This window comes from Diceros bicornis, chromosome 16, assembly GCF_020826845.1.
Source record: "Diceros bicornis minor isolate mBicDic1 chromosome 16, mDicBic1.mat.cur, whole genome shotgun sequence".
Classification (NCBI taxonomy): domain Eukaryota; kingdom Metazoa; phylum Chordata; class Mammalia; order Perissodactyla; family Rhinocerotidae; genus Diceros; species Diceros bicornis.
The window spans coordinates 18,992,503-19,019,073 of NC_080755.1; the positions used below are offsets into that span (position 1 = coordinate 18,992,503).

A 26,571-nucleotide genomic window follows, 5' to 3' on the forward strand; every position below is an offset into this window, starting at 1 on the left:
GCCTCCTCCTCATCCCTGGAACCGCCCCGTCCAACCTGGCCGCGCGCGCCGCCGCGGGGGACCAGGCGGCCGTGGGCAAGCGGAGGACAGCAACGGTGCTGACGCGGACGCTGGCGCCACCAGCCCTTAGCAACGCGATGGCGTCTGCCGGCCCCGCCCCGCGCCCGCCCTTGGTGACGTAATGGCGCTTCAGGCCCCGCCCCGCGCCCGCCCGTAGTGACGTAATGGCGCCGCCGGCCACGCCCCGCGCCTGGCGGGATGTTTACAAGCTAACGTAATTCGAACAGCACGTGCAGATTCCGGGTAAGTAAACAGTAGGACTGGAGCTGCCAGTCTCACCTGATCTCCATGGCAACAGATTATTTCTTCACGGAAAGACATACAGAAGAACGAACATTTATTTAATTAAGGAGTGAACGTAGGTTTTACTTTATTTCCAAGTAAGTCAATATTTAAGATAATTTTTTAAAATCCTGTGTTACCAATGGCTCTGTAATTTTGGTCGCCCTATTCAAATGATAGACTACTTCTTCATATTAAAAATTACGTTAGACAAGATCAGAGATCCTCAACTGTGACTGCACCAAAATCACTGGGAAAATTATCCCGAACTACCTAGAGCTACATTTCACACCTAAGGAATCACAACCTGTGGCGAGAAGGGTAAGTCATTATAAAAGCTCCAGTGTGGTTCTGAAGTCATTCCTAAATAACTACTAGACTAACTGATTGCTAAGATTCCTAAGCCAAAAACATTTATGAATTCATAAATTCCACCTTACTGAAGACGTGTGGCAAATGCATGCCTTGCATTTCTGTACAAAAAATGTATTGGAAATCCTTTAAACGTGTGACCATGAGGTACAGCCCTCCTCATAGCATCTTGCAATTCTTCATTGCCTGCAGATATACTTGTTGTACCCTCAAAATCGATAAGAAGCCAAAGCTGGTGATAAGAGATGGGAAAGCTGGTCTTCCCAAACAGTAGTGAGATTAAGATCCTATAGCAATCAAAAGAGAAAAAGAAAAAGTGAAATACATCAATATTTTAAAAACCAATTATAATAAAAACGTCAATTATTTGAATATATGTCAAGAAAAGATTTTTAAAACCTGTCAATTTTTTAAACTCCCTATTAATTATTATAAGAATACATAGAAATAAAATAATAAAAGGAATTACAGGTATCAGATCTTACTTCTTAGAGAAATAACCAAAAAATATTCAATACGATGATGTTAGTGAAGGCTCCAAATCCTTTACTTCTTTAATAGCCACTAGAAAATACCGTACAGAATAGTCCTTCCATGAAAGACAGTGTCAATGAATTTTAAGGTTATTTAACTTTAAAGAGTTTAGTAAGATTGTGTCTGCTTAATTTGATTGCTTCTACCATAAATTCAACTGTAGTAGGGGAGAAAAGTCAACAAACAAATGGCATATATAATTAAACTCAAATATTTACTGAGCATTTACTCTAAAAGGCACTGACTTTTATACCGTAAGAGATAAAAAGGTAGAGAAGACACGTTACAGGCCTTCAGGGAGCTTAAGACATGTTTCCACAGAATGTTGAAGGCAATTATTTCATTTAACATCAAATGAACTATTGATATCTAGACACATGATATTTTTAAAAAAATGTTACAAACATAAAAACCTTCTCAAAGTTCTAAATATTTTGATTATCATAATGGATCTTTAGAATTTTTTGATTTCACCTTCAAGGTTTTAACGGTTTCCAAGTGATTCTAAAGGTCCATGATCCTCTGTTCTTTTCCTGTGGCAAAAAGTGAATCTCCATTGTATGTTTATATACCATTCACCTGTTGACGGGTGCTTGGGTTGCTTCCAAGTCTTGGCTATTGTGAATAATGCTGCAATGAACATCTTTTTGAATTAGTGTATTCATATTCTTTGGATAAATACTCAGCAGTAGAATAGCTGGATATGGTAGTTCTATTCTTAATTTTTTGAGAACTCTCCATACTTTTTTCCCTAGTGGCTGCACCAGTTTCCATTCCCACCAGCAGTGTATGAGATTTCCTTTTTCTCCACATCCTCTCCAACACTTGTTATTTCTTGTTAATTATAGCCATTCTGACAAGTGTGAGGTGGTATCTCGTTGTAGTTTTGATTTAGATTTCCCTAATAATTAGTGATGTTGAACATCTTTTCATGAGCCTGTTGACAATATATATATCTTCTTTGGAAAAATGTCTGTTTGTATCCTCTGCTCATTTTTTTGTTGGATTGTTTGTTTTTTTGTTGTTGAGTTGTATGAGTTCTTTATATATTTTGGGTATTAAGCCCTTATTGGATATATGATTTGCAAATATTTTCTCCCAGTTGGTGGGTTGTCTTTTCGTTTTGTTCATGGTTTCCTTTGCCTTGCAGAAGCTTTTTAGTTTGGTGTAGTCCCATTTGTTTATTTTTTCTTTTGTTTCCCTTGCTTGGGGAGACATGATATTCAGAAAGATACTGCTAAGACCAGTGTCAAAGAGCATATTGCCTATGTATTCTTCTACGAGTTTTATGGGTTCAGGTCTTGTATTCAAGTCTTTGATCCATTTTGAGTTAATTTTTGTGTCTGTTGTAAGATAATGGTCTACTTTCATTCTTTGCATGTGGCTGTCCAGTTTTCCCAATGCCGTTTATTGAAGAGACATTCCTTTTTTGTTGTATGTTCTTGGCTCCTGTGTCAAAGATTAGCTGTCCGTAGATGTGTGGATTTATTTCTAGGCTCTCTATTCTGTTCCATTGATCTGTGTGTCTGTTTTTGTGCCAGTAGCATGCTGTTTTGACTACTGATAGCTTTGTAGAATATTTTGAAATCAAGGACTGTGATACCTCCAGCTTTGTTCTTTTTTCTCAGGATTGCTTTGGCTATTCGGGGTCTCTATCTTAACCATTTCTATGTGTACAGTTCAATGGTGTTAAGTACATTCACATTGCTGGGCAACCAGTCTCCTGAATTCTTTCCATCTTGCCAAACTGAAACTCTATACTCATTAAATAAACTCTGCATTTCTCCTCCCATAGTCCCTTTTTAAATTAAAAAATATAAATAGAAGTTCTAATATTTCCTCCCTATTCCTGTAGACCTACAAAGCTGGGGCCACTAAGTTCCAGATAGCTGGAATTCTCTGCGCTTCTGAGCACTGTGGTCTCCAGGCATCCATTATGCAATTGGAGCAGGGCTGTGTGACAGGCTGACCTCAAAGCTGTAGTCAGCCTGTCACCAGGCTGGTGGATGTTGCAGCTACACCTACCCCCCGTGTCACGCGGGGTCTCCAGTAAGGAAATGAGATTGCCTGACCAGCAACTGCAAGCCCTCCTCCCTTTTGGCAGCAATCAAAAGATTTCGAGGAAATTAAAAATAGCTCCTCGTGAGGAAAATGTGGAAGCCCCTGAAGCTGGATTCTTCCCTGGTGGGCTTGTGAGTCTGGCCTCTGGGAATAATGACACTAGATATCATTTACAGGCCCTTTATAAAACACGTTATTACATGTAATCCTTCCAACATTGGGTAAACCATTACTTTCATTTTACAGCTGAGGAAACTGAGGCTTGAGACGTTAATTAACATGTTAACCCAACACTGGAATGAATGACTGGAGAGAAAGTGAGCGGGCAGTGTGCCTGTGGGACCCCATGACTTTGTGTTTTTCTCCCTTTCCCCAGCATCCTGGCAAGCCAAGGGTGTAGTTCTATGAAAAGAATGCTCTAGTTAGGGTGATACCAGCTCCAGACAAGGTTGACATGAGGGAAGCCATATTGTAGAAAAGAAAAACTCTGTTGTAACTTTGAATGACCTCTGACAAACTAACCCAGCTGGATATGCACCCTCCAGGAGATCTAACTGCTCTGTAGAATTTATGACCCCTGCTTGTGCATGCAGCTCCCAGCTGCAATAAGATGATAACTTTGTTCTTTGGAGTTCCTTAGGAATGTGATGACCCCTGAACAGAGAGTCTCTGCTGATAGCCATCATCAGTGAAAACTAAAAGATCTGGTGTGGCACTCCCAGTCTGTAACACCAGAAGGTCAACATTCCTAACGCCCTCCCCTATAACCCACCGGCCTATATAACTGCTATAAGATTTTGGGTCCCCTTAAGATGGTTTTTTTTGGACATTAGTTGGCCGTCTTCCTTCTTGCTAGCAAGCTGTGATAAAAAGTCCTTTCTTTCCTACCACCTTGCCTCTTGACTATTGGTGATACCGCCCAACGTGGGGCCTTCTGGTCACCGCAAGACATGCCAATAGTCAAGAGGTAAGGTGGTAAAAGAAAAAGGACTTTTTTATTACAGCTTGCCAGCAAGAGGGAAGATGGCCCACTCATGTCCAAACGAACCATCTTAAGGGGGCACGAAATCTTACAGCAGTTATATAGGGCAATGGGTTATAGGGAAGGGGGTTAGGAATGTTGCCCGTCTGGTGTTACAGACTGGGAGCGCCACACCAGATCTTTCAGTTTTCACTGATGATGGCTATCAGCATAGATTTTCTGTTCAAGGGTCATCACATTCCTAAGGAACTCAAAAACACAAAGTTCTCGTCTTATCGCGGCTGGGAGGTACATGCACAAGCAGGGGTCCATAAAATCTACAGAGCAGTTAGGTCTCCTGGAGGGTGCATATCCAGCTGGGTTAGTTTGTCAGAGGTCATTCAAAGTTAAAATAGAGTTTTTCTTTTCTACAATATGGCTTCCCTCATGTCAACCTTGTGTTGAGCTGGTATCGTTGGCATGTCATGCGGCGAGCAGACGAAACCCCTTTTTGGGCAGTAACAAGGGGTGGGTCAAGTGAGCAAGTGTTGGTTTCAGTTCTGGCCTTGAAGAATCCTAGGAACTAGTAGAATTTTTTCTTTCTTAAAAACCTGTTTATTATATAAAAATTCATTGAGTTATACTCTTAAGGTTTGGATGCTCGATTAAAAAGTTAGTTTTAAACAAGAAAAACCTGTTTAACCCTAAGTCTCCTTCCCTAAAATCACTGTAAACCTAGAATAAAGGATACTTCAGACAAATTTATGGCAAATGAGGGGTTGGTGCCCCCAGGCTCTCATTACAGAGCACGGCCCATCCTCAGGTCATCACCTCCCCCTCCTGAGCCCTACTCATGTTTAGTGAGAACATCTGGAATTTACTGAAGTGGGAAACCCTAAAACGGCTTGAAGTGAATTGCCCCCCACTCCAGGTTTAGATGGGACTTGGATAAGCTGTAAATTACAGGAATAGATATGGACTCTGTCAGTGGGTGGGACATTTAGGGAGAAACAGAAGGAATGAAGGCCATTTTTAATCCAGAAATCTACCTCCTCCATGGCAACATTTCACTACCAAAACTGGGGACGTGTGATTGGTAACTGGTTTTTGTTATGCTCCCGGAGGCGAGTGGAAGGAAATCAGAGATACTACTAATGACGTGCTGGGTGCCTTGCTTGCTCGTCGCCACTTAATACAAACCCTTCAGAGGTAAATCCTATTGTTATTCCTATTTGCTAAGGAGGAGACTGAGGCTCAGAGATGTTAAGTAATTTGCCCAAGGGTACACAGTGAGTGTCCTTTGCAATTGAAAACATTGGGATTTTGGTTTATGGTGACAATGAGCAGAATATTTAAAACTGGAACTGACTGAGAAAATCTGGGTGGTATTTTTGCCTGCCACGATGAGGCAACCTTTCTTGAGAAGATGTAGGATTCTAAAATTGTGCTGCAAGCCCAAGGAGACAAGAAAATTCTGTCTGGGTCACAAGGTGCATTTGGCGGTGGGTGTCGGGGGGCGCCCTGCCGGTTTTCTTATGTGGGCCATAGCAAATGCCACCTGGCTTAGCACCAGGATTTGCCAGAAGGGCAGCTGGAAAATCCAAGCCCAGCGAATGGGAGGTACAAGATTGTCAGTGCCCAGGTGGTTCTTTGGGCTTAACATGCCAGAAAAGGGTGAGTTCTTTTTCTATTCCATTAGGTAAAAGTGCACACTGAATTGGTTTTAAATACAGAAACTTTGCTTAAGGGAGTCGCCTTTAGCTCTGAGACTGCCTTATGGAGGGGCCCATCATACCGGTAACTTCTCTGAACTACATCTCAGGCCTGGACGGGGCCAGTCTTCAGACGTTCACACTTGCAAGGAAGCTGGGGGTCTAGGCAGGGGTGCTGGCCTAGGGGGAGCTCCTGGGGCAGGGTTGAGGTTCTCAGGGACAGATGTCACTTCTGCTGGGCTCCTTACCACCCAGAGCGGGACCTGGCCACGTACAACAAGGCTCCACCAGGGGGAGCGCTCAGAACATGAACGAGAAGAATGATGACTCAATACATCATCTCTGCAATTAGAATGTAACTCAGTGGGCAGATTTGATTTGATATACATGTAAGAATTGTGCTTTCTTGCAATGTTTAAGAACATATAGTAATTAAAGGCAGCATCAATGAAGGAAATAAATGTGTCTGCTTTATAAGCCTTAAAACCCACTTTGCACATCCTGGAAGGACTAGATGTGAAGACAGACAGGTGAACAGGTAAATTACAGTCATCCCCCAGAGTAGGGATGGCATCTTCAGTGTTGGTTCACCCACATCTAGCGTAATGTCTGTCCCATAGCAAGCACTCAACAAATAGCTGTTGAATGAATGAACAGATGGATAAGATTTGCACAGTCTTCAATAGGGATCAATTAGTGCTCTTTTCTTAATCCAACAGGAAGCTTTGGGGTGGATCTGTCAGCTGCTAGGGGCCTGAAGAAAGAATGAACAATTACTTTAGCATCCACACATGTTTTATTTATTTATTTTTTTAATTTTATTTATTTACTTTTCCCCCCAAAGCCCCAGTAGATAGTTCTACGTCATAGCTGCACATCCTTCTAGTTGCTGTATGTGGGACGCAGCCTCAGCATGGCCGGAGGAGCGGTGCATCGGTGCACGCCCGGGATCCAAACCCGGGCCGCCAGCAGCGGAGCGCGCGCACTTAACCGCTAAGCCACAGGGCTGGCCCTCCACACATGTTTTAAAGGGTGAAATCAAGTAAGGTACACAGAGTTATGAAATGGAAATAGGATGTTTGTTTCTGCTTTTTGATTAGGAGGCCCTGAAACTTATGAATGAAGTTCAAGAACGTCTGGAAGAGGAGGAAAGGCTGTGCCCAGTGTCTTTGACAGACTCCTGGGACAAATGCAAGTCTTGCCTGGAAAGTACTGCATGAGATTTTATACAGCCTGCCCACCTGCTTGGACCTTTATGAAAAATACGGTAAGGAGAAAACAGAGCTCAAGATTTCAGAGTTCTTAAGGTAACTACTTCAGCTTGCTTTAAAAACAAATTTAATTTATATTACTATTTAGAATAGAGATGCCTGGTCTGAGACTGGCCTTTTGCAATCTAGAATCGAACCTTCATGCTTATGTATGAACCACCTGTGTATATTCGATTTACAAGTTAGAACAGCTGTGCAGTGTTTGTCTCTCCCTTTAATGACACTGTATGCATCTCTCTCAGAAATACTCTGACTCTTTGTGCTTTGTGTTTGTTATTTGTGAATATGTTCCCCTAGATTTTAAGCTCCTTAAGGGCAGGGACCATATCTTATTTGTCTTCATTAAAGCATTGTAAGTATCTAATAGACGTTTGCTAATTGCATTTTGAATAATAGTATTATAGGCTCTGATTTCAACCTGCTTTCATTTTTTCCCTGGAGGGCAAACATTTGAAGACATCCTCTGCCTCCTGAGTCTCTCCTTCACGAGACCTGCCCTCTTGTGGCAGCACACACATATGCACGCATTTGTGTCCCCTTTTGCCCGTCCATGTGTCCTATAGGACTGGCAGGTTTTCTTTGGCTGTCATCTGGGCAGAGGGAATCACAGAGGGTGGTGACCTGAATAGGATGAGCTCTGCCCCATAAAAGACTCCTGGTCTATTGGCCTGAATTTCCCTTCCTCTTCACGAAGTGAGCTGAATATGAATGGAGTGCAGTTTACTTCTGTGTAGCAGAGCCTGCACTAATTAGAGTGGGCTGCTGGCTTGGCCGTGCCGTACCCAAGATAGAGAGAGCAACCCCCAGGATAATTCACAGGCCAAGTTAATTTGCCTCCTCTCTTAATTGCATCTGCTCTGTTTCTATAGCTACTGTCACTCTCTAATACACCAGAATATGGTGGAATGATTACTGGCTGGAAGTCAGGAGATTTGGAGACCATTCTTGTCTGTACCAGTTATGTGACTTTGTGAAAATTTCTTGGGACTTTAAAGTTTTGTTTTTGTGGGTAGATTCAGGTAAACAGAAGCTGGCAGAGGGAGAGGCAGGCGATCCACCCAGATTACTTCTTGAGAAAGGCACAAGTCCACTAAGAATTCTAGAGAATTCTTTGAATAGCACTGGGGTGCCACAGAGGTGATGTTGATAGTTGATATGTTCCAGAACACTCAATGTGGCCATATCACTATCATCTAAGGGCAACCATGTTCTGGCACAAACTTAGGTGTCACATACATGAAGTAGAGCATGGTGTGACTGCTGAAAAATCTCCCACTGAGGGAAATTCCACTATTAGAGCTTCATTCCTTTGACTACAGCCAAGGAGGGCTTTGATCACTGCTAATATGTAACCATCCCTAAGTAACCTGTTTAACTGTATCAGGCATCTACAGTTCAGTGTGAATGTGTTGATCTTTTCCTTTCCATGGACTAATTTATGAGACAAGAAAGAGGAGAGCATAACGACACTAACGTTATTCTACTGAAGGAAAGAAAAAAGAACTAAAACCCTAAGACAGAGGTGAAAGACAAGAGCCTTCTTCACAGATTTCAGGCAGCCTACACGGTGCCCTTTAGACCCTGGCATGCCAACCACCACCAGTGTATCAGGTTGTGGCTTGTCAATAATATTGAAAACTTGTCCTTTTTAGGCCTTTGGTAGGCAAACGTGAACCAGGAGGAATTTCAGGTCCTATTTCGGTAGTCAAAGTCAAAGCCAGGTACAAGAGTGGTCACAAATTATCTTAAAGTGAGTCGCCTTTCCTAGCTTGCCCAGAATTGCTTTTGATTCAGAATGACTACTGTAAGTTGACTTTAAATTTTACAATAAGAAATGGTCCAGGAAGAAAATTAATTTCTTATTCCATTTCTATCCCTGACCCCACGCCACAGGTTGAACAGTTTTTCAGGAAAATATATCAATTTCTGTTTCCTTTCCACGAAGATAATGAAAAAGATCTCCCCGTCAGTGAGAAGTTCATTGAAGAAGATGCACAACTGACCCAGATGGAGAACGTATTCAGCCAATTAACTGTGGACGTGAGATTTCTCTATAACCGGAGTTTAAACGTCTTCAAGCAGATGCAGCAAGAATTTGACCAGGCTTTTCAATCATATTTCATGTCAGATACAGATTTAATTGAGCCTTACTTTTTTCCAGCCTTATCCCGAGAGCCCATGAAAAAACCAGATCTTGTGCAGAGTGCAGACATTCCCAGCTTCTTCCAGCTGTTGTGTAATTCCAGTCTCTCCTTTTATCAAAGTGTCAGTGCAACAATTACCGAGACACTGAATGCAAGAGAAGATTTACCAAAACAAGACAAAGGCAAGTATTGAAAGATTATTTTTACTTAGATGCCTATCCTAAAGTCAAGTTTGGTTTAGCTTTGGAAGTGGTAGACATTTCTAAGTCATTGTGCAGTGTTTCTGAGAGTGATAATTTGTGGATAATCAAAGTCTCAGAGCCTCTTAGAAGAAGCTTTGAAGTCTGCCCAACGCCACCCCTCTTCCGTCGTGGTCAAGAGCTCTGTGGGCTGTTCTCTCGTTATAAAGCTGAAAAAGAAAGTGCTAGTAGGGCGAGAACTTGAAAAAAACGGTTACCTCCCTTATTAGAACTAGTGTAGATGCTCAGCTCTATTCTGCTTGAGCATCATGGAGTTTCTTTAAAATCAGTCTAGGCTCCTCAACTCCCAGTTTGCAGAGAAGCCTACTGTCGTGTATAACCAGGTCACGTTTCATGCCCTTATGACCTTCTCAGCATCACTGCTATAATTCCTTACATCATAAGATTTATGTGCAAAACCGTAGAAAATGCTCATAGGCAAACCCGAAACTACAGAAATAGGAATTTCTGTAAAGGATAAGAATCGGTATTCTACAAACACCACTCATGCCCCCTGATATTCCATGTTGGAAAAACAATGCTGCTTTACATTTTAAGGCAGAAGGAGATACCTTCTTCAGGCTTCTGTGGAGTGGCTGGGACACAGCGTCTTGGGAATGAGGAGTGCCGTGTGGGCAAACTGTAGGATTGGCATTTCCTTGGACTTATCTCTTACTGACCACTAGGCCAAGTAAAGGGCTATTCCCCTCTGACATGAAAACTAAAATGGGCCCCTTCTAAAATCCTGCCATTTATGACAACATGGATGAACCTGGGGGACATTATGCTCACTGAAATAAGCCAGACACGGGACAAATACTACATGATCTGGCTTATATGAGGAATCTAAAGTAGTCAAACTCATAGAGGCAGAGAGTGGCATGGCGGTTGCCAGGTGCAGAGGGGAGGGGGTGATGAGGAGGTGTTGGTCACAGGGTACAAAGCTTCAGTTTTACAAGATGAATAAGTCCTAGAGATCAACTGTACAGCACAGTGCCCATAGTTAACAATACCGTATTGTGTAGTTAAAAATTTCCTAAGAAGTTAGATCTTATGTTAAGCATTCTTGTCACAAATAATAATCATAATAAATAAGAGGACAGGAGGAAACTTTTGGAGGTGATGGATAGTTTTATGGCATAGACTGTGGTGATGGTGTCATGGGTGTATACTTATCCCCCAAACACATCAAGTTGTATATATTAATCATATATAGCTTTTTGTATTTAGGAAAAAATAGGTTCCTTCTACCTATTTTCCAATTAAATCAGCTGCAGCGGGCAACATGTGGATCAAATTCTCCAAGTTGCCACAAGATTGCATAACTGGCCTCTCTATAGGAGGGGCTTACCTCACACTATCGGAACTGAAGCCAGAAAACAGTGCATTACATGTTTCCCACCCGGTTGTTCCAGGAGCAGAGAACAGCCATCGTTACCGGAATTTTTGTTAGGTTCTGTTTCAGGGTCCCATGGACTTTTCTTGTAAGTCAAGTGTTTTGTCTGGTATTCCATTCTGATGTTCCAAATTCACCAGATATTCAGGAAAAGCGTCAGGGCAGTAGACTAAATGTATCAATGCTGGGATGATGTTGAATAATTTTTGCCTGACCTTTTGAATAGATATCAGTTGTTTGGAAACAATATTCAGAATGTGTTCGTTAGAACAAAATAGTGCCCCCCTCCATCTTTCACATTGTGTAGCAACCTTACACATGGGTTGCTACACTCAAATGTGCACAGGAGTAGTAGTGATTCAGACATGGTGAAATCTAAATAATTTCCCAACCACTGCAACTCCCTCCCACTCCGCCAACTAAGAATATGGGTTTCCACCCATTCTGCCTCAGGTTCCTCCACATTCACACACCCCAGGACCAGCCCCTGCTCTCAGATGGCTCATGGGCCCCCACTAACTACCCACCTCACCCCGCACCACCTGCACGTCAGTGATCACCTGGATATCCAGGGTCCCCTGTAAATGCAAAAATGAAAAACAAAAATGAAACAGCAAAGAAGCCTATGTTACACCCTTATGCCCCTTATACTGTTCCTCAGTATCCCTACCCTAACCAGACGGTACACAGCCAGCTCAACAGAGGAGACATTCTCTTTTCAGATGAGCACAGTTGGCCTAGTTATCTAGAATAGTCAGGCAGGGGCTGTAGGGTATTTGCATGTGCTTCCATCACTTTTCTGGACAGGTGGTAGGTGAGGAATAAACCCATTGCTCCTAGAAAATCTGCCTGATGAGAAGACATCTTGAGCTCTGCCCCTCGTGGTAGGCAGAATAATAGCTTCCCAGAGACATCTACACGCTAATCCCCAGAACCTGTGAATATTTTATGTTACATGGCAAGGGGAAAGTAAGGTAGTAGATGGAATTGAGGTTGCTAATCAGCTGACCTTAAAATAGGGAGATTATTCTGGATTATCCAGGTGGCTCCAGTGTAATGACAAGGGTTCTTAAAAGTGGAAGAAGGAGGCAGAAAAGAAGCAATAGAGATGGCAGCATGAGAAGGACTTGGCCCTACTTTGCTAGCGTTGAAGGCAGAGGAAGGGGACATGAGCCAAGGACTGTAGGTGTCCCCTAGAAACTGGAAAGGCAGGGAAATGGATTCTCCCCTAGAGCCTGCAGGAAAAAAACAGCCCTGCTGACGCCTTGCAGAATCTTAGCTCCTACCTCAGACCTAGTGAATCGGAATCTGCATTTTAGCACTGTGATTTGTAAGCACTTTATGATTGAAAAAGCACCATTCTATAGCACTGCGGGCAGACTAGCAGCATCAGCATCCCCTGGGAACCTGTTAGAAATCCACATTCTCAGTCACCTTCTCAGACCTCCTGAATTAGAGAGGCTGTGTTTTAACGAGCCCTTCAAGTGAGTCCGATGCGCCCCAGAGTTTGAGAATCACTGCTTTAAGTCATGGAACAGACAGACTGGTCTATAGCCCAGAACACCGGAGGGACTGCTTAAACCCTGAATGTTAAATTTGAGTCGTCGTTCTATGCTGTTTGCCTCATCATTTTGCATTAAACACAGCTGAGGAGCTCTTTTCACTGAAGAAGGGCAGTATCTGTAAAATTACAAACCAGAAGAGAGAAACTTCGGCTGAGGCTTAATCCTCACGACTTACTCATCAAAAGTTATTGAGCACAGTTATAGGAGATCAGTGCTTTATATGCCATTGCTCCTGGGGGATGCTATTTGTAAGACCCACGTGGGAAAATAAGGAATCTCCAGATACTTCTTACCATGTGATTTTCGCATTAAAATGTCCACAGTCTTGTCATTAGTGTTTCTCATCAATCTAATGGAAAATTCTCTTTTTATGGGTCGGTTTCTGGAGTCACTTGCAGAAGTGGTGGTGGTTTACCAATTAGACTAGAATGTCTTTCAAAAAGTTGATCTGTGGGGGCCTGCCTGGTGGTGTAGTGGTTAAGTTTGCGTGCTCTGCGACGGTGGCCCAGGGTTCCCAGGTTCGGATCCTGGGCGCGGACCTACACGCCACTTATCAAGCCATGCTGTGGCAGGCATCCATATATGAAGTAGCGGAAGGTAGGCATGGCTGTTAGCCCAGGGCCAATCTTCCTCATTAGCTCAGGGCTAATCTTCCTCACTAAAAAAAAAAAGAAAGAGAAAAATAAAGTTGAACTGTGAGCAGTAAAAATTTACATCCTCTTATCAAAAATGTCTGGTTTTTCTAGTTGTTCCATAGTTGTTAGTCAAATTACTGTGATAACTTAAATAAGGGTCAATGTCTCTTTTCTGTAAACATATAATGTACAAAATGGTTGTATATTGAGCATTTTAATCATAAAATTTTCTATATTTTCTGCTATAGGTTATAGTACATTATAGCCAGTGGCGTGCTGGTAAACCAGTTCTGGGGGCCAGGGGGATCATAATTTGTAGTGTTTGCCAATTTCCATGGTGTAAATACTCCCTCTTGGGCTGATTTCAAGCTACCAACAGTTTAACAGCCAGCTCCCCAAATTCCTACAAATTTAACAATTGACTTTTGCAAGCCAGTGGGAGCTAGCTGGAGCACACCACTGAAACAAACATCACTTACGGATAATTGGGAAGGAACACAATGTACCACATGTAAAAATGACTGCGCACTTAAGTTTCCTATCATTTTATCATACACTTTGTGTGCCTCGCTAACAATCACAGTAACCATTTTGGGATACAAAGGTAAGTACGCTTTCCTTTTTCCTTCCAAACAGCAAGTTCGGCTTTATTAATTTAATCATGAAAAAAACCCATGTTTGCAAGTATGAAGTATTTCATTAACACAACTCAGATGCAAAGCTAAGCAACATCCTAAGTTCCATCTTTGTGTCTTGAGCTTCTTGTAGCTGTGGGATCTGAAAGGGGGCAAGTAGCAATTCCTTTGACTCATTTCAACAATAAAAATGGTCCTCTATGAGTTATGAAGATTTTTCTTCTTTGTTGCTTTTTCTTGCCTATTTCTAGCTACTCCCTCTTTCTCAATCTTTTTTCATCTTATTTTTAGGACGCCCTATGGGAACCCTGGAGTCAGCACACAGGAAAACTGTATTGTTTCACAGGAAAAGCCAAACACAAAATCTCCAGAGATATGACTTACTTCACCACGGACTAGCCAACTTATTCCCTTTTTTCTTTTTGGCACATTTACTCTGATCAGTGTTGTTTATATAGCTCCATAAAAATACTGCCCTGTAGAAGTTAAACACAGAGACAGCACTGCCACCTCAACTATACTTTATGGGACGTTAGGCATTCTTTTGATGTGTCTGGTTTAAGGTCAGTGGAGGGTTTTTGCTTGAATCCCCCAGACTTGCAGACAAAGTGGTTTCCCCTCCGACCCCCCCCCCCACCCATTCCAGACACCACAGGTAGAAGGTGTCATGATTCAGAATCACGAACTACATAAACCCTTTTATAGCAAACAGCCATGGAAGCCTTCCTGTCACAGACATGTGAGACAGACGTGTCGTCTGGTTTCAGCAAGAGGCAGACGTGGGGTCTGCTGATCTTTAAAACCTTCCCTCAGCAGCCATCTCAGCTGCCTTGCCTCAGAACTGACAGATTAACAGTGGAGAATTCCCACACATTCCCTTCTCTGTTCCTGGGCCCATAGACTTGACCTGGGGAGAGAAAGATTCAAAGTGAATTCCCTCCAACTTGTAACTCCTCCCACCTCTCTCCCCATGTTTAGTGGTTTCCTGAGAATACAGTGTATTGAAGTGAGAATGGGCTTTGGAGCCAGGTGGTCTAAGTTCAGTTCTTGATTCCACCATTTATAATACAATTGTGAATTTTATTAAGTCATGCTAAGGCTTGTGCATGGCTCTGTAACCTGGGTATGAATCATAACCTCTTAGAGTCTCTGATTTCTTATCTATAAAATGGCAATAATCTACTTTTCAAGGTGAGTGGGATGAGCAAAGATGATGTAATTGAGCCACCTGTCCTGTAGTTGGTCCCAGGAGATAAGTGGCTACATCTCTCTGTTCCTTGCTTCCTCATAACTGCATTTATGCAGCTTTAGCCATTAGAACGACAAAACATGTTAAAAATACTCAGTATAGTCAAGGCTTGTTAAGTCCCACCTCTAAGGCCACATATATGGAAAATTATGTGCATCCTGGAGTGTATTGATTGATGAATTTGGGCAATGGAAATTTGGAAAATTACTGGGTCCTTTCATCCATTTGTGATGAGTTAACCTAACCTAGGACTAACAGAGTAAGGGTTAAGAAAGGCTATGAAATCATGGTGAGAGCTGGACAGAGGGTGGGAGTGGAACCTAGTGGGGGAGAAGGAGGGCCTTTTATGTCCCAGGTAATTCAGACTGGCTCTCCTCCTTCCCTGGGTTATTCAGGTCGTTACTCACTTCTCTAGGACTTTTCCTAGTGAACCCAGATAACGGAGAGCTTGGAGTCAAACAGCCATTTAATAAGTACCTTTCAGGCTCAGTACTTTGTGATATCATGAAAGTAAACATTGACTACTGGAAGGGAGATGAGAAAGGTTTGACGAGCACAACACTGTATGATATTTTGTAATTTTTACCTCTGCAAGGAAATAAGGTCTAGGATCTTTATGCCTTCAGAATTATACAGAAAGATCCAAAGAAGAGGGTTTTGTTTGTTCGTTCATTGTTTTTACAGTACAGATATTTCCCCCATTTTTACGACATTGGAAAGCACTTCTCGACTCTGACATGTTTTGCGTGTGCTGGTCCCTTTGCCTGGAACACTTCTTCTCTGCTTTCCACCCGAATGAGTCCTTTCTCTTCTTGTCTCACTTAGACACGTGTCCTGCAAGAAGCCCCTGAAGGCCAAGTTAGGTGCCCCCCGTTTGTTTCCATAGCACCTTTACTTACTCTAAGCCCCTGTCGTAACTGTATCGTTACAGCCAGTGGGCTTGTCTATCTCACCACCCAAACTATAATTTCCACGAAGACAAGAAACTATCTTTCCTTTGTTGTATCTCCCACTAGCCCCTAGCCTCATGGTGCCTAATAGGTACCCAGTAAAGTTTACTGAATACATTGATGAGAGGTTGGATGGATGCGTGAATTGTAGATCAGGGCTGACTTCTGTAAAGGCGATCAACCGATGCCCAGGAACCTGTAAGCTGATTTGCACTTAGACGATTGCTGCAGCTCAAAGCCCTACCTAGAAACCTAACATCCTGAAGACCCACTCACCCGCTCCGTGGGTGTAATCTGACCAGATGAGGGGAGAAGAGATGGAGGGAGCAAGACAAGTGCAGGTGAGATGACGTTCTGGCCCCTCTCTCCCTCCTTCAAGGCCCCCATCCCTCAGGCCTCTACTGACAAAAATAAGGTAATACAACATGCAATTTTGATTTCCAAACATAACCTTAATTAACTGAAATGTTGGTATTTTCCAGCTGTGTTTTCTCCTTACTTGTACATGATTCCTCTTTCTTGCTGGTAAGATTCTCATGACCCAACGTTGTAAGAGGCAGAAAGACAAGACCCAGTTCTCCCTTCACACGTCTCCCTCTGAAGTCTAAAGAAACTCTCCATTAAAAAAAAAAAAGGAAAAAGAAAAAAAGAATATTTAGTGAAATAAGATGTTTCTCTGAAGGATAAGTTGAAAGAAAATGAAATAGAAACTATTTATCAGAGTTAGCCAAGGCAACTCCATACTATTTTCCTCAAAACTGTTCTTTTCTTCTCCTTTTATGTGACTTACACAGCTACAAGTTAGGGTGTAACTTAAGTTCCTTCTAGAGAATTTGCTGAACAAATCAGGGAACTGCTGAGTCACCCAGACAGGTCTGTACGGTGGCTGTGACCGGGAGGCACGTCAGCCACTTTACAGAAAGCATGTTCTTGCACAGTTACAGTGTGGTGCATCCTCTGCCCTGGGCTTTTTATCAATGGAGCTTCCATGGCAGAAGCCATCTCCTGAGCTCAATGGGTCGTGTTTCCTCCAGAACATTCCCTGAACAGAAAATTCCGCCCAGTTGTCCTGCCCAGCAGGCATTCATCTTAAGGTAATTAGGACAAAGAAGAAAGGCAGAAATCTGAATCTTTCTCCATAAGAATCTCCTCTGACTCAACATTCCTGGTCACAGAATGTCTGCCTTGCTGCCGGAGTCAAGATTCCAGCTGGATAAGTAGGCTTTCAGATGTGTGTCAGATCACACTGTGCAGCTCTTGTTAGAATCCAGGGTAATATTCTACACCCAGATCTTCTGCATTTTTGTAATGAAACCTGAAATAGTGTTCAAGGTAGAAAGGTCTTTACTGCATCCCAAGGGAGTGTCACTGGTATTACTGGGGAGTCCCAGGTACAGTGAGGGGGTGTGTTTCCCCCTGAGGACCGTGATTAGTCTGGTACAGACGCTCGTGAGCACTGGATAGGAGCTCTGTGCTCTGCTCTTGTTCCCTGTCCTCAAGGCCTGGGGCCATGAACTGTGTCCCTTGTGTCCTCAGAGTCTAGCTCTGCGCCATATACACGGCGGATGCTTAGTGAACATCTGAGGATGGTGCCTGTAAAGAGAAGGTAAAAAAGACATAATCCCTCCCCTCAAGGGATTTTTATTGGAGGAAACCAAATTTAGGAAAAAGGAATACTAAATGAGAGGCAATGTGGAGTTACAGAGAAAGAGTGGATTTTGGAGTTAGATCTCCTGGCCTGGTATCCCACTTAGTTACTTCCAAGCTGTGTGACTCTGGAAGTTACTGAACATCTCTGAGCCTCAATTTCTTCATCTGTGAAAGAGGAGTTGTAAGGATTAACTGCAGTGATGGTGCAGTGTACCTTGCAACAAGTAGGCACTCAATAAATAGAGGCTGTTAATACTGCCATTCAGATAAAGGTTCAGTCGGTATGGTGTGGAATCCAACCATCAGGGAAGGCTTAGCATGACGGGGTGGGAAGGTTTGGAGTGGACCTTAGGGGATGGGTGGAATCAAGACAAGGGAGGAGAGTTAGTGGCCCAGGCTGAGGGATGATACCAAGTGCTTCTATACAAGAGGCATTACTGTCAGATTATCCCAGAGAATTCGCTTTGGGAACTTGAAGAGGGACAACTCCTCAGGTGTGATACCTGAAACACTGATATTCTGAAGGAAAACTCCCTGTCAAGAAACAGTTTCCAGTGAAGGGGGGCGTGGGAAGAAACAGACAGCTAGTAATGCTGTGTGTTTCATGTCCATTTTCCTCATATGAGAACGATCTACAAACGGAGTCAACATCTAGAGACTGGGAGTTTCTAGGGTGAGATAGGACGGCTCTGCCCCTGTTTTCCTTATTGAGAATTTGTGCTAATAAAAGTGAAAACCAACAAAAATGCCGTGTGCTGTTACAGAAATGTTGGTTCTGGATCTCTATGAGTCTAGTATTTTTATGCAGTGGCAAGCTGCCAGCTTTTCGACTGTAAAGTTTGCAGCGTTGTATCAAGATCCTGCCCCAGTGGGGGCACGTGCCCCAGTGCATGCAACTAGTTCATTAGCACTTGTGGGCCAGGGCAAATGGTTTCCTTGCTGCACCGAAGAGAAATGTAACAGGTTTGTTTTTTTTTTAATGAATGTATTTATTTCTTTACTCTATGCAAACCTGAATTATCTGTCCACAACAGTTCTGTGTTTTCTAAAACTTACATGGAATTAAAATCAGAGACGGTAGAACATGACTGACTGTCAGCATGGTGAGAGGTTTCTTTGGCTTTCAGGAAAAAAGGGCGGACTTAAGATCCTGAATGTGGTTTCAGTACCCACCAAGGCATGTGTTTGATTTGAGCATCAAAACTGAACCTAAACTTGTAAACATTTGATATTTTATTTTTTATAAGTTTAGCTTTGCTGACATGCAGCTGAAACATTTTGTTCTTCAGAGTTTCCAAGGATTTAGGAGGACGCATACCTATCAAACAACCCTAAGGTGCAGATTATTATAACCATACCTCGGTGTCTATATAGTCATTAAAAAAAAAAACAATAATTGTTCAACTAAATGCCACACTCACTGCCCGTGCCGAGGCTTCCCTGGGCTGGTTGGTTTGTGTGTTTGTGCACGTGACCTCTGGCTCGGCCGATTTTTCACACGCCTCAGCAGCCAGCAAGCAGGTTCTCGTTTATTTAAATAAATGGCATCATAAGTTAGTATGTGTTGAACAACTACTACGTGCCACACACTGAGCCAAGAGCTGGAGATGAAACTGAATACAAATTTGCCTGCCTTAAGGGATCTTGTAGTAAAGAAGCCACGACAACACGGTGAAGCAACCCTGCAACCAGGAAAGGACTACTTGCCAAGAGAGCTCGGCAAGACGCACCTCAGCAAAGATTTCCCACAGGAAGTGACGCGCTGAGTCTCGAAGAGCAAGTAGGGCTTAGCTGGGTGAAGAGGCCAGGGAGGAACATTCTAGGTGGGAAGAAGAACACATGGAAAGGCTCGGGTGAGAAAGAGCATTTGGTGCAATGCACACGTTTCATAAAGTCAGACTGTGGAAGCCGAGGGAGAGCACGAGGAGCTTCTCCAGGGAAGGTGCCGGGAGCCTTGGAGCTGGGTCACGTTAGGTCATGCAGACCCATGGGAATGTACTTCTCCTTCCTGGTGGGAGCCAGGAGAATCTCCTCACATAATCCTGCGTGGGTGGAACACTGGATGAATCAATAAACTGGATCCATTGGCTCACAGTTAATATACCAAGCATATTCAGGCTTTAAAAAAAGCCATTATTTAAAAAAAGCTGTTGATACCAAGAAGGACAGTCCAACTTCATCCCAAACTGCTAGAGGTTAGATCTCACAGGAGTCACTTCTGGGGAAACACACTCTTGTTAGACATTTTAGAAAGAAGAACTTGAATTCATAACCATAGAGAATTAACTGTCTTCTGAGAACAAATAAGAACAGAAGCTTTCATTTAACACTACATCACTAAATTTTCCTCTCATGTATAATCGAGAAGATGCTAAAAAAAAAACTTCTCGGTAGATCCTTGTTTGGAAACCCACTGAGGCATCTTCCTGAGAACTGGTAAACTGCAGGTTCCCTTGTCACTAAGAGAAGCAGATTTCCAGGCCTCAGTGGTGGAACCCACGACAGAGAGGGGCAGACACTCTTGACTTTGCATCCCTTCTACGAAGCCTCTGCGTATAGACTTGAGCCAGGTGTTCTTTGTCATGGAGTCTCCTTCTAGATAAGTGAGTCCTACCCGCCAGGAATGGTAGGGAGTCTGAGTGGTCAAATTTTGTAAATGATCACGGTGTTATGCTTCCATCTGTGGAAATTAATATAGGAAATAATACAGATTGAGGACTCTGTAATAAGTAAAAATTTACAAATCAGTTCCAAACAATTTCTAAAATATCCAAGGCAATACCGAATCATGGGAACAGTAAAAAACATACGATTCTCAAATTGAGAAGTAAACTATCACTGGGTTTTGTGACGAGTAAGTTGTTTATTTTTCTAAGAGAATGTCTTTTTCCCCATATTTGATTTCATTTATACTCTTGGTTTCAGTCTGTTTCCTTTATTCTGTAATGAAAGGATCTCTTGTTGAAACTGAAAAATAAAATGTGAGCAGGTATGTTTATTAATGCATTGATTTCCAAATCTCAGTTTAGAAAAAATGGACAATGTCACAGGTGGCATGGAGACATCTCACCAAACCTATGACGACAAGCTCACAGCAGTAGAAAGTGACCTGAAAAAATTAGGTAATCTGCAATGAGAGTAACTATACGGTCGAATCCCCTGACTGTTTTCTATAACCACAGCTTTTAAGAATGATGTTGCTGTAAACTACATTCACCCAGAGTGACATTCAATTTCTGTGTTGTATGTTGAATCTTCCCTTATGATTTAATTCAAAGACTTTTAAAGTTAAGGACCAATTTTGGAGTTCAGCCTCCCCGCAAAACACTGTTATGTGCCAAATAAAATCTGAAGACCAATCTTAAATTAAACAAAACCCACAAATACCTTTTATTAAAAGCTCTTTTATAAAATACTCAGTAAATTCCTATTTGAATTATTTTAAATTGCATAGAAGAATTGTAGAGATTAATTTTTAAAATGAAAGATTCCAACCTATTCTATCCTTTGATTTTTGTTTTCATTTTTTTTTTTTTTTTTGGCCAGGAAAGATTCACCCTAAGCTAACATCTGTTGCCAATCTTCTTCTTTTTTTTTTTTCTCCCCAAAGCCCCAGTGCATAGCTGTATGTCCTAGTTGTAAGTCCTTCTAGTTCTTCTATGTGAGCTGCTGCCACAGCATGGCAACTGACAGATGGGTGGTGGGGTTCCACGACCGGGAAACAAACCCTGGCTGCCAAAGCAGTGAGAGTGCCAAACTTTAACCACTAGGCCATCAAAGCTGGCTCTCTTTTTGTTTTTTAAAAAGGAATTTTGGTGAATTTAACCGACAGTAATTAGGTTATTTCCTTCTTGACACCCTGGCCAGTGCTCTAGAATCAGGTAAATTCTCCTCCTTCTTTGAGAAAAGTGTTGACCCAAGTTAGTCAATCCTAGTTCTCAGCAGCCTTTCCAATTCCCCTGGACCCAGTTTTAATAGATATGCAGATTTCACTAATGCAGAGCAGTCTGCATATCCCACAAATTTTATATCTGAAATATAGTGCATACTGGATAAGTCTCTTTGGGATCTTTGACCTCATCTGAACACTTGTCCATACCACTAATCTAAGTAACAAACGTGTCTTATTCCAGGGGACCAAACTAAGAAGAAAGCTATAAGCACTAACTCAGAGCTCTCCACCTTCAGATCAGACATTCTGGATCTTCGACAGCAACTTCGTGAGATCACAGAAAAGACCAGCAAGAACAAAGATACGCTGGAGAAGTTACAGGCGAGTGGAGATGTACTGGTGGACAGGCAGAGTCAACTGAAAGAAACTTTGGAGAACAACACTCTCCTCATCACCACTGTAAACAAGACCCTGCAGGCATATAATGGCTATGTCACAAATCTACAGCAAGATACCAGCGTGCTGCAGGGCAACCTGCAGAGCCAAATGTATTCTCATAATGTGGTCATTATGAACCTCAACAACCTGAACCTGACCCAGGCGCAGCAGAGGAACCTCATCACTACTCTGCAGCGGTCTGTGGATGACACAAGCCAGGCTATCCAGCGAATCAAGAACGACTTCCAAAATCTGCAGCAGGTTTTCCTTCAAGCCAAGAAGGACACTGATTGGCTGAAGGAGAAAGTGCAGAGCTTGCAGACGCTGGCTGCCAATAACTCTGCCTTGGCCAAAGCCAACAACGACACCCTGGAGGATATGAACAGCCAGCTCAACTCATTCACAGGTCAGATGGACAACATCACCACGGCCTCACAAGCCAACGAGCAGAACCTGAAAGACCTGCAAGACGTACACAAGGATGTGGAGTACAGAATGGCCATCAAGTTTAGCCAGCTGGAGGAACGCTTCCAGCTCTTTGAGACGGATATTGTGAACAGCATTAGCAACATCAGTTACACAGCCCACCACCTTCGGACGCTGACCAGCAATCTAAATGAAGTCAGGACCACTTGCACAGATACGCTGACCAAATACACGGATGATCTGACCTCCTTGAATAATACACTGGCCAACATCCGTTTGGATTCTCTTTCTCTCAGGGTGCAACAGGATATGATGAGGTTGAGGTTAGACACATGTCTGTGGACAGAGAGCTTTTGTGGCTTTCCAGAAGCCTGACTGTCTTAAATATGAGGTCAAGAATCAAATTATTCTTCAAAATGATTACCAAATATCTATTAAATTTCCTTTTAATTGGTACATCCCTTTTCACTTCAGTGAAGCAGAATAGCACTCGCATATTGTAGGTGTTTAACAAATGCTTGATTAATTTAATTGCATTCAAAGTAGATTTTTAAGGGCCAGCCTGGTGGTGCAAGCAAAGTGCGTGCGCTCTGCTTCGGCGGCCTGGGGTTCGCAGGTTCCCTGGTCGTGCACCGATGCACCACTTGTCAAGCCATGCTGTGGTGGTGTCCCATATAAAGGAGAGGAAGGTGGGCATGGATGTTAGCTCAGGGCCAATCTTCCTCAGCAAAAAGGGGAAAAAAAAAAAAACGAGGAGGATTGGCATCGGATATTAGCTCAGGGCTGATCTTCCTCACACACAAAGTAGATGTTTAAATGAAAAGAAAAATGCATCAGATTATGTTACTGTTTTTCTCTGTCTTCCAACTTTACCACTAGTGGTTCTAAAATGAAGTCTTCAAGATTTGGATAGCAGTAGTTTCTCTACTTCTCTTTTGTTGGAAAACAAATTGGAAACTTATCTCAGGGGTGGGACCCGGGGTGGGGCCCTTCCCAGGGCCTGCAGGTTGGTTGCCAAAGCAGAAACAGCACAGCAATTTCAAGTCTTCTGTCCTCTTTGAACTGCTTGTTGAGAGGGTTCGGGTGTTCACGCTCCCAGCTCTGGAGTCTGGGGAGCACGGGGAGCAGGTTTTGCTGGCAGTGCAAACAGAGACTGCTCAGAGCTCGGGTCTCAGTCATATCTGGGCATTTCTGAAGCTTGTGATGGCTGTACCAGCAACATGGGCATCCCAGCGTTTCAGTATCCTGAGCCAGGCAGCCACCACGTGGCCTTGAAAGCAAATCTCAAGTTTGCTTCTGTTCAGGACATCACATATGCCTCCACATGTGGCGTAACCATCTTCTCAGCTCTGAATTCAAGTTGTAACTGCACAAGCTCATACACACTCCCACGTCATTTATCTCAGTGTTTTTGGTTTTAAGGCACTAAGGGTGGCTTATATTTTATTTCACTTTATTTTCACTTCAGCAGCTGCCCAATAAAAGATTCAAGTAAGATCTAAAAGCCTGGTATCATCCAGATGCTAATAAGTGATACTGGTGTCCCAGGTCCTAAAGGAAGATATACCCCTGGCATTAGTAATCTACTTTTTATGAAAGTCCAGTGCTGACTTTTAAAATGGCTTTATCTCTTTTTCTCAGTGATTTTTAAAAAGAAATAAATAGCAGATTTCTAGGTCTTAATGAGCAAACTACATTATACGAATCTCCTTATGTGTGGAACACACAGAGCACATTTTCACAGAGCCCAGCATCTGAAGGCAGAGCATCCGCTTCCTGCTTCAGCTCCGTGATGGTTTTTCCCAAGGCTGGGGCAGCTGTGGATGAAGACAGCATTGACAGTGTGCTTGCCAGGAGTTTATTCAACCTTATCTTACTGAGAGAGAGAGAGAGAAAGATAACCTATTTGTGATGGATATAGCACTTTGTATGAAAAATTCGGTTTTTATGCTAATCCAGCTGGGAAATCCATCACAAGTAGGATGTTAGACATTTATCAAAGGCAAAAACTTAAGTATATTCTGCCAATATCTATTCCCGTCCTTCACAAAATCTGGAAATTAGCATCTTGCTGGTATTTTGTGCTGACTGTGGAATCCACACTTGATGCTTTTCTTAAAATAAGCCACAACTTCTATGTGGAATGAGTGGGACCCTTCAAGAACCACCTCAGCTAAGGAGGAAATAGCTGGACACCATAAAATACCCCACCCCAGAAAGAAATAAGATTAATGAAAAGCTGTCACCCTGGGTAAGGGAGGTCTTGGATTCATGTCAAGAAAGGAAGAGAGTTGTGTGGCTTTGGAATTGTCAAAAACCAGAGGAAGGTGATCTGGAAGAAATACAACTCCTGCCACATTAATCAGTCAGAACAGGGAGACAAGCCCCTAAACAGTCATTATATCATGGGTGCAGGTAAACTCACATACTTGCAAAGATAGCACCAACCCCAGATGTGAGTGAGTGAGAAACACTGATTATTGGAAAAATCCGTAAAGAGAATAAGGATAAAGAATTTCTAAAGCACTTGAATTTCCCAACAGACCTTCTTCATTTTTGGATTTCTTAAGGCTAACATAGAACACAAAACAGAAATTGTTGAGAAGAACAGCTACTTTTATTTTTGCTGTTATTCCAGATAAATTAGAATTTTTGTGTGTGTTTTGGCCTGTTGTCAGTGTTGTTCCACTAGAACCTTCCGTAATGCTATATCCATTATGGGGGAATGCACATGCCACCTTCTGCACTATTAATCTGTTGGACACTGTTTCTCAACTACACAAAGGAACTAAGATACCTTTTTTTTGGTGGGGAAGATTGCCCTGAGCTAAGATACCTTTTTTAAAGGAGCTAAATCTGGCAGTGAACGTCCACCTTCCCTATCTTTACTAAATAGGCTAGCCTATTCAATGAGCCTCCTCAGGTTAAATAGAAAAAAACTCAGATTGTGGATGAGGAGAACCGCTGGATCAATTCTTAAGTGTAGGTATAGTCAGGAAAGACATCTCCCCATAATCATTCCATAGTGGCATCCAGGGTGAACTGACATGTAGATTGAGTGGAGCTGTACTTCTTAGAATAAAGTGAGGGACATCAGGCAGATCACCTTCCCCAAAAATCTCTCCCTTCTGGTCTCTCCTGGCCCAAAATGTTAGCATTAGCACAGTGGGCCTTTCAACCCATATACACATTGATCTGATAAACAATCACTAAAAAATGACTATGTGCCAGACACTGCTAGATGCTAGATGGGGAAGTGTCCCTGAAGGACAAACAAGGACTAAAAGAATAGAGAAGAAGGGAAAACTTCCATCTGGAGTGAGCTGGGAGGATTACATGGTGGGTGAACAGGAATTTTCCAGGTGGATATGGGCAGAGGAAATTCTAAGAGAAAAGATGTGCAGAAGTGCAGAGGAGGATGGAATAAACACATGTGAGACATGGTCGTGAAATCCTTGATACCAGATGATTGAGTAGGGCCTGAATGTTCTGGAGCAAGTGGAGATCAGAGTTATGTGTAAGGAAGACAAATGTGGGAAAGATTCAGAGTGGGATGAATGGAGAGGAATCAGAGGTAGGAAGAGCAGTTAAGAGGTTACCATAAAAATCTATCAAAGAGACAGAGAGAGGGGCAGGCGTGAGGGAGGGAGGAAGAGAGAGAGAGAAGACCCACACTAGAGTCCTGACGAGTAGCGGAAAGGGAGAGATGGTTGTGATGATGTAGCGGGATAAGGGATGTTGGAGGGAGGACATAACAGCAAAGATATGATAAGGTCAATTTTAGACATACCAGGTTAGAGGTGCTGGCAGGACATCCCAGAGAAAATGGACCATCCAACTATGAGATGGAAATAAGGACCCAGAGCCTAGGAGAGCTGATGATAGAGAGGAGCCAACAGAAGTCAATGGGCAGAAGTCAATGAGTCGGGATCAGGGAGATGGTGATTTGTCTTAAAGTCTCGCACTTACGGAGCAGACAACCCTAGAAGAATCTCAATGACGCTAGTCCTTGCCATTAGTGTAAACTCTCTTACAGCTCAGTAGAGGGCCCTGTGAGTCAATCCATGAGTGACATCATGGGTAACCTTAAATAAGGAAA

The 26,571-nt window shown here is 42.8% G+C and overlaps 1 protein-coding gene across 1 annotated transcript; it reads left to right on the plus strand.

Moving 5' to 3' along the window:
* The first annotated feature begins 137 nt into the window (after positions 1–137).
* LOC131415133 (collectin-12-like) lies at positions 138–22,847 on the plus strand. Its single transcript, XM_058556543.1, has 6 exons — positions 138–173; positions 7,083–7,191; positions 9,199–9,579; positions 13,726–13,836; positions 20,746–20,838; positions 21,850–22,847. The coding sequence occupies exons 1-6, from the start codon at positions 138–140 to the stop codon at positions 22,845–22,847; spliced, it is 1,728 nt and encodes a 575-aa protein (XP_058412526.1).
* The last annotated feature ends 3,724 nt before the right edge of the window (positions 22,848–26,571 follow it).